The sequence below is a fragment of the Amblyomma americanum genome, chromosome 5, assembly GCF_052857255.1.
Source record: "Amblyomma americanum isolate KBUSLIRL-KWMA chromosome 5, ASM5285725v1, whole genome shotgun sequence".
In the NCBI taxonomy this organism is placed as follows: Eukaryota; Metazoa; Arthropoda; class Arachnida; order Ixodida; family Ixodidae; genus Amblyomma; species Amblyomma americanum.
Window position 1 is genome coordinate 130,642,717 of NC_135501.1, and position 12,305 is coordinate 130,655,021.

The following is a 12,305-nucleotide window of genomic DNA, read 5'->3' on the forward strand; positions in this document are numbered from 1 at the left end:
AAAAGGCCACTGCACTCCCCCTGTCACGTCACGCATTTCGGTTGTCCCTCTCTTGGCGGTCGTCGCTTCATGAGGCTTCTGTTCTAAAATAGCTACGCGTGGTCAGAGATCAGGAGTCAGGGTGCACGCTAGCCGACGACGGTAAAGGTAGCGCCAGGCGCGTGCGGGAGGGAGCTGGAGAGTTACGTGGATGCGCAACACCATCGCTACCGACCGTGGCCATCAACGGCAGTGCTTGAACACGGTCATAAAAACTACGCTAGCGAAACTTTATTAGGAATGTCAGGGCACGAATTATAGCACGTTGCAAGTATGGCTGTAGGACGTCAGTATGATCGATTAAAATACATGCACTTGCTGTTTCATGATAAACTAGGTATGAGAAAACACGATTACATAGAGCCTGTACACCGACGGACCACCCGATCGCATCATAGCAAAAAAACTTAGATTATTCCTGCCACACTCAAACCTTCGCTAACTCTTTTTTTCCGAAAACTGTCCGTGAGTGGAACCGGCTTCCGGCCAGCGTTGTAGAATGCCCTACTACTGAAGCATTTATGAATGCTGTCAGAATGCGGTCAGATAGTAATTGATGATTACGGAGTGTTCTTGAGATTTTTTTTTTTTTGGTTTCTGCACGCAACTTTACTTCATCTATTTTTGCTTGTGAGTGCATCTCATTTGTTGAAGGCAGCGTGTTGTGCCTTGATTCGTTTTAAGCATGTCACCTATGTTTTTTTTTCTTCTCCCCCTCCTGCTTACAGCCTCACCTAGAGGCTAGCAGTACTGTGTAAATAAAATAAATTATGGATTCTGAGTGTACACCCACCGTGGATTAAGCTGGGCGATTTCGACTGGTAGCGGAATGGCACTAAGAAAATGGAGCTCGTAGTCGCAAGCGATGTTGCGGCGCTTATTGCATAAATAACAGGTATATCTCAACTAAGAAGGATTAACACGGCTACAAACATCGTTAGATTGAAATTAACAATTTGCACATTCATGTCGGGGAGAACTATATGGGTGTGCAGTCGAATGATGACGAACATACACGAGCAAACGTGGCGCTACCGGTCAAATTACCGGCGGAACCAGGTGTGAAAGTTATATCGAAATTTCGCAGCGCAGAACATATAAAATGAAATGGCAGGGTGACAATAGAGAAGACGCATTGAATGGTATTAACTGCTTGCATGTCGGAGAAGCGCATGTCTACATCTTATGTAGCACAAGTCCTACACAATGAGCACTTGCGCTTTCCTATCACGGCTCCGCCTACTTTTGGCGGCCACTACCAGACATGTGGATAGAAGGCGTCGAGGCCACAGCACTATGTGACGACGAGATGGCTGCGCTACGCAACACCTCATCAGGGAGTGCCCGAGCCCGTTCCTGATGCCTATCGTCATCCTCGGCCAAAGCTTCAGCCGCGGACTCGACCCCAGCCGTGTGTCCTCTTTCAGCTGCTGGAACACCAAGCCGCGCCTTCGAGCTGTTTTCTTTGTGTTGACTGAGAGCCTTTGCTTCGTCAGGACGCGGCGTGATGGAAGAGGTGGCAGCTTCAACCGTGTCCGATTTCTTCTTTTTCGGCTTGTGGTCCTGGCCCTCCATCAGGATGCTTTCGACGCTGATGCCGACGGTGTCCGGAGCAAAAGCGAAGGTGGTGACGCCACCCGCGAAGGTGACGGTGCCGCAGACCCAGCTGAGCACCGCCAGCGAGTGCGGGTCCGTGCCCAGCGTTGCGAACAGGCTGACGACTGCCAGCGCTGAGGCCCAGTAGAAGGCGCACACGCTGCCGAAGTCGAAGCCGCTTCCGCGCAGAGGCGCCAGTTCGACGGCCAGCACCCAGGACGCGGGACCCAGGCCAGCGGAAAAGGCGGCGCTAAAGACGACCTGCGGACATCCGTGCGCGATAAACACGTCCGACATTCTCGAGCAAAAATTTTTAAAATCGGAAAAGTATAAGACACTCTAACTGAAATGTTGAAAGTAATGGTCCATTTTTTTGAGACTGCCGTCGGGTAATCTGCAGATTTATTGATTGTTATAGTGAAATCTTACATTATATGAAAAAAATGCATTCATAAATAGTTTCAAGCTCGAACATGCATGCGTCCAGAATTGTTGGGTATGTGCCCGCACGGCGCCGCAGAATAGAGTAGGGAAGAGGGCGAGGCGGCTGGTTAAGAGAGATTTTTAGAAGGAGGGTGAGCAGTAAACCAAGTTGGCGAAGCGGAGGGAAAAGCGACGGTTTGAGACAGCAGGGGCAAACTGGAGCGCTAATATTCGTATGCTTAACGGTGAATGGTGAGCTGACTTAGGGCTCACATTGTACCGTCATTATTTCGGCTTTGGTTTAGAAATCAAACAACCAATTCTCAGGTCGTTTCTAATGCGTTTTACAGCTTGCGTAACAAAGTTCGTAAAAACAAAGACTGAAGCATACTGCTCAGATATTACGAAAAAAGGATTTTCAGTATTTCTGTCAAAGTAAGAGACATTTATGAAATGCTTATTATGGTTAAAGCAACCGGAATTTTTCACTACTTCCCAATAACGATGTCTATCTTCTGATTCAAAAGAATAATGAGTTCTCCCATCGTTATTTACCGAACAAATATCACGATATGTTTGTTAGTTCTGTAGTTCCTGAGGAGCATTTAGTTTTTGTAAACAAAATTTTGGAAGCAAATTGAAATGATATGGTTCAGCATGTGACGCAATCAAGTAATCGTTAGAAAAAATTAAGGTGCAGTTCTAATTTGGCAAACAGACCTTTCCGGCTCTATTTGCTAAAAAGAAAAGCTCCGACTTAAGGATACGGCGCGATAGCGTTAACGCCTCTCTTCAGCGGCCTGAAGTCTTCTTTTCACATTATTTTTCAGTTATGGACACTGTCCTTTATTTTTTATTTACTATAAGAGACGCAATGCCTCAATTTATCAAGTCGAACCAACGTTCCGTAGTGGTCGAAGGGCAGCGCGTCCGGTTCACCACCAAATGTGCAACGGTGTGAGTCCCGGCTCGAACACTCTTCGTTCAGCGCAATTGATTTTCATTCTTCATAGGTACTACATAATGGCGGTGGAATGACTTTACGCGCCATAGATCAATGAGAAATTGCGTACTAACGTTATCACTATTGTGCTGTGGGATTTTTGTAGGGTGTTTGAATTAACCGCTATAGGTGGCGTCGTTTTGACGTCACGACCCTTTCGATCAATCTCGATTTTCTCGACACGCGCACTCCAACAATAAAGGCGGCTTCTCCGCTGAACAAAACCGTTAACACTAATGTGTTAAAACATGCATTTCACTCCCTCAAAATTATTTTCAGGAAATGTGCTTTTTGATGCAAGCTCCGAATCTTAAAATGCTTGAGATGAGTCGATGTCTGTCGTCGTCTTCCCTGCAGTCTTGCTTTTAACAATTCCGGGAAATTCCTCTTTGTAATCAGCCACCGCGATGGCTCAGCGGTTACGGCGCTCGGCTGCTGGCCCGAACGACGCTCGTTCGAACCCTGCCGCGGCGGTCGGATTTTGATGGAGGCGAATTTCTAGAGGCCCGTTTACTCTGCGACTCCAGTGCACATAAAAGAATTCAGGTGGTTTAAATTTCTGGAGCCCTCCACTGCTGCCTCCCTCAAAACCCGAGTCTCTTTGCAACGTTAAACCCCCATTGACCTAATAAACCAATCCTCTTTGTAATTTTGGCGTTGTGCATAATTTTGTGTCAAAGACTCGGATCCGCAAGATTTCGTTCCTGTTACGGTGCCTTGATCAAAGAAACGCAGCATACGTGTATTCTCATAATACCAGCATATCGCAAATAAAAAAAGAAAACAGTGCTCTTTGCCAACTACATAAAATGGGGTGCGCGATTAGCGGAAGTACTGATGACGGTCTAATGCTAGCCTAAAAAAGCGTTGTGTGGAGCCTTTTGTTTACTTGGCTGCGCCAGTGGTGCCAAAGACGCGCACTTAAAGAGAATAGAATGTATACGCTACGACACGTCAAAACAAAGTATTTGTTTTTGCTTTTGTTTTGAAGTAAAACAACAATGGAAGCAATGCCTGCCTGAAGCCACAGATAATTCAGCGTTAATGACCAAATTTAGTGCAATGCTTGCATGTCTTTTAGCGCTCCTCTATCTTGCCGTCGTATTCCTTCAGGAGACAGGAGCTCCCTCGCCCTTCCTAGGAATGAGGCGAAACCCCAAAAACTTTTGTCTTCATACCCACCCTCATTGTGCAGGACCTACAGTTCGTGCTGGCCGAAACGAACGTCTTCGACACTTGACGCTCCAGCCTACATGCATCCGTATACAGACCACCTCGATTCGCACTGGAAGTGTTTTCCAGCCTCGTTCTTGAGCAGCACGAACTAGTTAACGCGTCTCGGTTTCTTTTGCTGACAAAACAGACCACCCGCGCTTTCTGTAGAACCCATTAGCCATTGCGAGGAAAAAAAAACTTCATATCAGGAAATAAGGGCCCTAGCTGGAACTGTTCTAGGGTTTAGGGCAAGGGGGCCGCAAGAGAAACAACTCCTATCACTAAGTAGTCTCCCGTCCCAAATTATCCAGCTGCACCAGCGCCCCTTTCAGCTTCCTTCCTTCCATGATTGAGAACCCTGAAATGACGGGCCCGCTATTACAATTAAACCACTTGGCGAACAGAAATTTTGGTTATTTTTACTGGAATCTTTTTGGTTTAAGAATGGTCGACAAGCAAGCACCTGCTGGACCTCTAAGTAATGAAAGAAGTAAAGGAGAAAATGCCTCACGCATGCGTTGAATCCTTGCTGCATTCGTGTTTCTTTTTTTGCTAGATGAGGTATATGTATGCGGCTTTGTCCAGTCCTTTTGAAGCCCCCCCCCTTTTTTTTCTTGTTTCGATGGAGGTGAAACGCAAAATGGCGCCCGTGTGCTGTGCGATTTTACTGCACGTTAAAGATCCCCAGCTGGCCCAGATTATGCCGGAGTCCTCCACTACGGCACCTCTTTCTCGCTTTCTTCTTTCCAATATTTTCCATTATTACAAACTAATTAACCCAGGAAAGAGCCTTGTTGAAGTGAAGGAGATATACACCTGCCCCATGGACAATAACAACCGAAAAAAATTCAAGGTATATTTTAATAAAAGTTTGCCTGATTCATTTTCTCATGCTGGGTCAGTGCGACTGATATCAAAGACATGGCGTTGTGATCTAACCTTGCTCGTTAGTAACGGAAGCGAGTTTCTACATTTTGGAACTACAATTTAGATTTGTAATGAAGTTTTGAATGTAGAAGAAAAAACCACATTTCAATTTGGTACCTTGGATCCGAAGATCAGGTTAGATGCCAGTGTGCTGTCTATTGCATAGGAGGGGCTTGCTGCCGCAAAGTAGACACTACCCAGAACCATCATGCTGCCCGTGCACAAAGTCACCGACACCGCCAGCGGCCACACGCGCCCCGCCAGGTCCAGCAGCTGAGCACACATCGCTGTCGTCACCAGCTGCGGAGCAAATAGCGTTGGGAAAGCTACGATCCAGCACCGAAGGCAAATAAAGAGCAATAAGAATTCTTTGGCGCATTGGACGCACGATCGTTCCTTTCAATAAACTTTTGTGGCACTGATTTTTACAATCATACTATATAATATGCATCTGAGCGCGGCCATAGGACTCCAATATATACCTTTGATGGTCTCTCGAATTCACCTATTTAACCAAAATCCGTTAGCTGCGTCACTTGAAACCGAAACGCACAAGAGAAAAAGAAAACAAAAACGCAACTCTTTCCATGCCTCGTCATTCCTACCAGGGAAAGATGTTGACGAAATAAAACAAAAACAGCACTACATTCCCTGCTGCGCCTGAAAATGATGTGAAGCAAAGAAAACGAAAAAAAAAAATCACAATGCGTCTATCCCTGCCGCGCCATTCCCGTTTGTGAAGTGAACGAAAGAAAACAAAAAAGAACACATCTTTCCCTGCCGCGCCATTCCCGCCAGGAAAAGACCTGGCCGAAAGAAAACCGAAGCACAGCACGTACTTCTCTGTTGTGCCATTCTCACCAGGGAAAGGCCTGGATGAACGAAAACAAAAGCGCAACTCGTTCTTATCTGTTGTGCCATTCCCTCCAGGGAAAGGCGTGGGAAAAAAAAAACAGGTCTTTTTCTGCCGCGTCATTCCTGCCACGGAAAGGCCTGGGCGAAAGAAAACAGAAGCACAACACGTTCTTCTCTGTTGTGACATTGCCTCCAGGGAAAGGCCTGGAAAATCAAAAACAAAACCACAAAACGTTCTTTTCTGTTGTGCCATTCCCTCCAGAGAAAGGCCTGGGAAAAAGAAAACACAAAAAGAACTCGTCTTTCTCTGCCGCGTCATTCCTGCCAGGGAAAGGCCTGGGCGAAAGAAAACAGAAGCACAACACATTCTTCTCTGTTGTGCCATTGCCTCCAGGGAAAGGCCTGGAAAATCAAAAACAAAACCACAAAACGTTCTTTTCTGTTGTGCCAATCCCTCCAGAGAAAGGCCTGGGCAAAAGAAAACAGAAAAAGAACTCGTCTTTCTCTGCCGCGTAATACGCGCCTTGGAACGAAGTGGACGAAAGAAAACATAAAACAGCACGTCTTTCCTTGTCGCGCGAATCCCGCCCGGGAAAGGCCTGGACGAAAGAAAAGATAAACACAATAGCTGTTTCCCTGCCGCGCTATTCCCGCCAGGGAAAGGCCTGGACGAAAGAAAACAGAAGACAAACACGTTTTTCTCTTTTGTGCCATTCCCCCAGGGAAAGGCCTGGACAAAAGAAAACAAAAGCACATGTTCTTCTCTGTTGTGCCATTCCCTCCAGGGAAGGAACTGGACGAATGAAAAGAAAAAAAAACACGTGTTTCCCTGCGGCGCCATTCCAGCCATGGAAAGGCTTGGACGGAAGAAAACAAAGCACAACACGTCTTCCACTGCCGTGCCATTCCCTCCTTGGAAAGGCCTGGACAAAAGAAAACAAAGCACCACACGTCTTTCACGTCCCTGCCATTCCCTCCTTGGAAAGGCTTTGACGAAAGAAAACAAAAGTACAACACGTCTTTCCCTGCCGCGCCATTCCCTATAAGGAAGATGCTGGACGAATGAAAACAAAAAAAAACACGTGTTTCCCGGCCGCGCCATTCCCTCCAGGGAACGGCCTGGGCGAAAGAAAATTTCCTGCCGCGCCTTTATAGCCATGGAAAGGTCTGGACGGAAGAAAACAAAAGCACAGCACCTCTTACCCTGCTGCGCCATTCCTCCCAGAGCATGTCGCGCCAACTTGACCAAAGCTTTACATTACTTAGGTCCGCCTAAAGGTATGCCGCGATAGCTTTGTAGATGTAGCTGACATCACGAATACGTGATATAATTGTGACCACGAGTAAAAGGCAGGCCTACAACATGATGTATACTGCTGATAAGAGTGCGAGCAGAACACAAACACTGCGCGGTAAACCCAGGCCGCGACTGACTTCGATGCTGCTAGGAGAGAAACAAATTCGTTCAGTCAAGGTCACTGTACGCACTAAGATCGAAACGCGGACAGCGCCGGGCAGTGACTCTGTCTCGTATTCCATTGCGTTGCCGCCGGCGATGGCGCTGCTACAACTTGGCGTGCTACATAGGGGCATACCTGACGAGAAGCTGGTTTCGCTGATGGCAAATGGTCAAGTATAGTAAATGGCACCAGCTTCAACGTGACAACCGAGTGCCACAAGACAGTGACGGGATCGGACTCTGTGGCTACTGCTTCGCGGCTGTTCGCTTTGTGCGGGACGCGAGCCACTGGTCTTTCGCGTCTCGCCGGAAGAAGCAAATTGGGAGCAGACCTTGTTCGGATTAGCGATTTCAATAGGTGCAGCCTTACAGATTACCTGGTTACTTACTGTCATTTATTTCTATATGACCGAAACGCAACCTATTATAAAGCGTATGTGGCAATGTTGAAATTTAGTTCAAAAATCTTCGCATCTTTGCTTCTTTGCCCAGCTGCTATGACGTGATGGACAGGAACAAACCTCGCTAAAAAAAACTGAACAAGTGTTCAGGACTGCAACAATGAAGGCTTGCGCAAACAAGAGGTTGAGGTTAAGGTTGTCAGTAATTTCAACTGCGCAAAGACTAGTAGAGAGAATGATGACAAAATTTGGAGAGAACGCTTTTAGCTTTAGCTGCAGCTGATGTGTTTTTGCTTCATTTTGCAGCCAAAATAATAGTACTAATTTGAGTGCAAGGTACGGCATGGCACATATCTACATAGTTTGTTATGTGCAACCTTCTTATGTGCGATAAGGCAGCCGCATTTTCGTGCTGTGCGTGACTGAGAGTGGGCTTTTACCTGTATGATGGCGAGGAAGATGAAATCCTCGTGCGGAGTCGCCCCGAACTGGACCTGAAGAGGCCCCGTGGAGTACTGCATGATGACGTTGACGCCGGAGAATTGTTGGGACACGATTACAATCACGGCGAGCATGTAATGCATGATGGGCATCGGTGTTTTCGGGTAGATCACCTCAATCACCTGCGATGACGTGTTCAAAACCTCCGATCATGCGAAGAATGCTTGCCTTAAAGCAAAAACAAAAGTGAGCAGGAGGATAAGCTGTGGATAGGAGTTTCTACATCGCGAGTAGAGAATTCATTCACAACGGGCGTCGCAGTTGTCGCCTTCAACTACTCGCTTTTTATGATTGTTGGATGTCCAGCGATTGCAAAAGGTATAAATAAATGGCATCCAACTTTGTCACCACTAAAAAGCTGCGCATTATAGTTTGAGCTGCCCAAGTATTTTCTCAGACCCTCCCTTTGACTTAGCCTACCCGCTAAATGAGTTAACATTCCGCTCTGAAGGTGAAGTTCCGGCAACTTTTTAGGAAATCTAAGAAACTCTGGTGGTAAGAAACAAGTGGTAAGAAATATGCATGAAGAACGTCAGTTAAGCGAAGGTGTAAATTCGAAGCGAAGGGCAGCGTAGCAGGGGGCGGATGAGATTAGGAAGTCTGCGGGTATAAAGTTGGTCCCAACTAGTGCACGACAGTATTGATTAAAGGCATATGGGAGAGATTTTAGCTATACAGTGGACGTAGGTAGGCTGATCATGATGATGTGACATTGGGTGATTAGTTTGCTTTGAAAACACAGGATAATCCGTAATATGCGGATGAAAGAAAATATTTCTACGCCACTGAATAGAGTTAAGTGCCATGCGTGGGAATTATAAAATGGGTCGCCTTTTTAAATTTTTATTCTTGATCGCCAAAAACACTTTTCCAGGTCCTTTCCGACGTCGCTGCTGAGGTGACTCAGTGGTTATGGTATTCGGCTGCAGGCCCGAGAGATGCGGGTTCGATCCACGTTGCGACGGACCCATTTTGATGAAGGCAAAATGCTAGAGTTCCGCGTACTGTGCGATGCCAGTGAACGGTAAAAAAACACCAGATGGTTTAAATTACCGCAGACATCCACTACAGTGTCCCTCATATCCTGAATCACCTTGGGACTTAAAACCTTATAAACCAAACCATTCCAAAGACAAACAAGGTTCTTTTCCCTTGACACAAAGTAAGCTGGCGCACTTGTCACCAGCATGATCTGGTTGCTGTTTCACCAAAGCCCAAAGCATTTTTCTACCTTAGCCACGTCGCTGGGGATACCGCAAAGAATTGCGAAAAATTAAATTTTGCCGAAACGCTTTTCATGTGGAGGCAATGAGCCTAATTTACTATTTATAAAACGTAGCGCAATCCACTAAACTGAGCTGACGACCGAAACGATATGTAAATACGGGGAGGTCAAAATGCTGCGATACCCACGAGGACCACAGACTTGCTAAGAAACTGGGTGCTTTCTGCGATACACGGGCAAAAAAGTAAAACGAAATGAAAGCCCAGCCATGTTTTTAGAGCGCCTCGGCCAGCACCACGAGATCTCGAAAGCATTGAAAGCAATTAGTTGTAAGGCGTGTGATGCTGGATTAGATTCTCCAAACAAGGAGGACAGCAGTTTAGGCCGCTGTGCACCGACACCGCGGCGGATACGCCCACCACTGATCTTCACTGCTCTTGCTCCTCGACGATAAGAAAAAGGGACATATTTTGTCATGGCCATCTCTAGCCTCTTTTCGTTACCATCAAGGTACAAGCTCGATGAAAACAAAAGCGAAAGCTGGAGCGTAGGTGCCGCGCTCTTCGCTTATATTTTCACCGCCCCTGTACAAGCGACGACTTTACCCTAACACCTTTCCGAATAAATACGTCAGGTCTGCATCCAATATGCAAACCCGACTCATAATCCTTGATGTGTAATGGGGCCACACTTTTGAAGGTGTTATGCAGCAGCACGGCGCCTTCGACGTCATTGGCAAACACTGATGTCTCTCGTCGAAAAGTCCACGCTATAGACTATGACTTGCCTCCTGTACTCCTGTCATCGCGTTAATGTAAATGCTGTTGGGCTAATCCCTGATTTTTCATAATGAGGGTGCAGCGTCAGTAACGCCTGATGAAAATGCGGACGAGCAATGCGTGCGTATTTTCCCGTCCGTTTTTGTTGCGTGATATAGGGGACCCGTGCACACATCATGTTCACCGTCCCTTCTCTCGAGCTCCCGTTTCAAAGTGCAAAAACCAGCTGTTGATTCTTCCACGCGTGCTAATCAGCATCATCGCAGTAGCGCGACTTGCGCAGCTGCTTACCTCGAACTCGCTGTCCGCCAAAGAGGCATATCTGCGCAGCCTCCTCAGCGCCGCCTGGGCGTCGCCACGCCTACCCTGCTCCATTAGCCATCGCGGAGACTCGACGGCGCGCACCAGCAGGACCGCCGTGAGGATGGACGGCACCGCGCAGCACAGGGCCAGCTGCGACCAGTCGATGAACTGGCCCAGAGCGTACGTGTACATTATACCTGCCGCGATGCCCGTCTGGTGAGCGCCACACTGCGCCAAGGGTAAAGAGGTGAGCGCTTGCGGCTTCATCCGCCAATAATGATAGACTCTGTCTTATCTATGTTGCTGAGACACGTTTCTCCTGAACAAAGACTCATTCAATGGGGGAGGGAGGTGCTGTTGGGACGCGAACATAGAATGGTTTGTAGAAGCTATCGCAGTATGTTATATTCGGTCCCAGAGATTTTCCGTCTTCCTGTTCACTCGCAGCTACTCCCCCTCGCGCTACCACTCTCTCAATGTTTCGTACCCCCTCCTCCTCAGGCTTCTAACTCAGTTTAACGTTTACAGCGCGGCAGGCACCCGCTACTCCGTCCACGAACGCGCCATTATCATCTGCGCTCTAAAATGTGTAGGCTCCAATTCCATCAGGGTTTGGTCAGTGCCTCTTGCTAATATGGCCGATGATTTGCGACTTCTCCACACCGCGGTCACACTAAGGGTACCCAAATTGAACTGTCAACTATTTCTCGAGAGCTGTATCATCACTTGTGTACTGCACCTATTAACCGCAATGTATGCAAAGCACCATAAGACCGATAGAGAGACGATCACCACAGCTCACCTGCTTGCCCCTGTCCTCGGCCAGGGCGATTTCGCCGATGTACGCAGGAGCCGCCAGTGAAACGACGCCTGTGCAGAGTCCTAGTGCACCTCTTGCCGTGAGAAGGTACCAGGAATCGGCGGAGGCCCAGGAGATGGCTAGCCACGAAGCAAGCGAGCCCGCAGATCCCAGAGCAAGCGTACAACGGCGACCCAGTATGAATGCCACAAGGGAACTGCCGAGTGCCCCAATGAGAGCCCCGAATGGAAGCACAGAGTCGAACCTGCGGAAACACCCCTTTGTTAGATTTGTCGGCGGAGTGTTTGGGCATGACGTTAGGGGAAATAATGGCAGATGAACTCTCTTAACCGGGGTGGATAACGGAACCACGCCGTGAGATCGAAGATGAAGAAGTGAACGGAGGAACGGGAATGGGGGCGGCTGTGTAGGTGTGAGGGATTTTCTTCTTTTGCCGTTGTGTTCTGTAAAGTGCACGGGCAGTGCACAACTGATGGGGATTACTACATTTCGCCTTCATTGAGGTGCGGAAGCCCCAGTGGCACCAAGTCGAGAGCAGCCTTTTTTAGCCCTCCTGAAGTGACGCCACCAGAAAAAAACGTAGCTTCTAACACGTCCTCTCCCCTTCCTGTTTCAGCCATAGTGCGCCGTGTTGCGCGTACACTTAAGTTGGAAAATAAATGCATATATGTTGTTCTGCCATGTCAGGTATCAGGGTAAACCCTAAAAAATTGTGGGCGCATTTTGTTCCATAAAATGGTTTCGCTCGTTCAAGCAGAG

At 47.6% G+C, this 12,305-nt stretch overlaps 1 protein-coding gene across 1 annotated transcript; it reads right to left on the reverse strand.

Moving 5' to 3' along the window:
• Positions 1 to 821: 821 nt before the first annotated feature.
• LOC144134194 (uncharacterized) lies at positions 822 to 11,792 on the reverse strand. Its single transcript, XM_077667153.1, has 5 exons — positions 11,529 to 11,792; positions 10,715 to 10,954; positions 8,359 to 8,541; positions 5,321 to 5,503; positions 822 to 1,896 (listed from the first exon to the last, which is right to left on the reverse strand). The coding sequence occupies exons 2-5, from the start codon at positions 10,916 to 10,918 to the stop codon at positions 1,279 to 1,281; spliced, it is 1,188 nt and encodes a 395-aa protein (XP_077523279.1). The 5' UTR covers positions 10,919 to 10,954; positions 11,529 to 11,792; the 3' UTR covers positions 822 to 1,278.
• Positions 11,793 to 12,305: the final 513 nt, after the last annotated feature.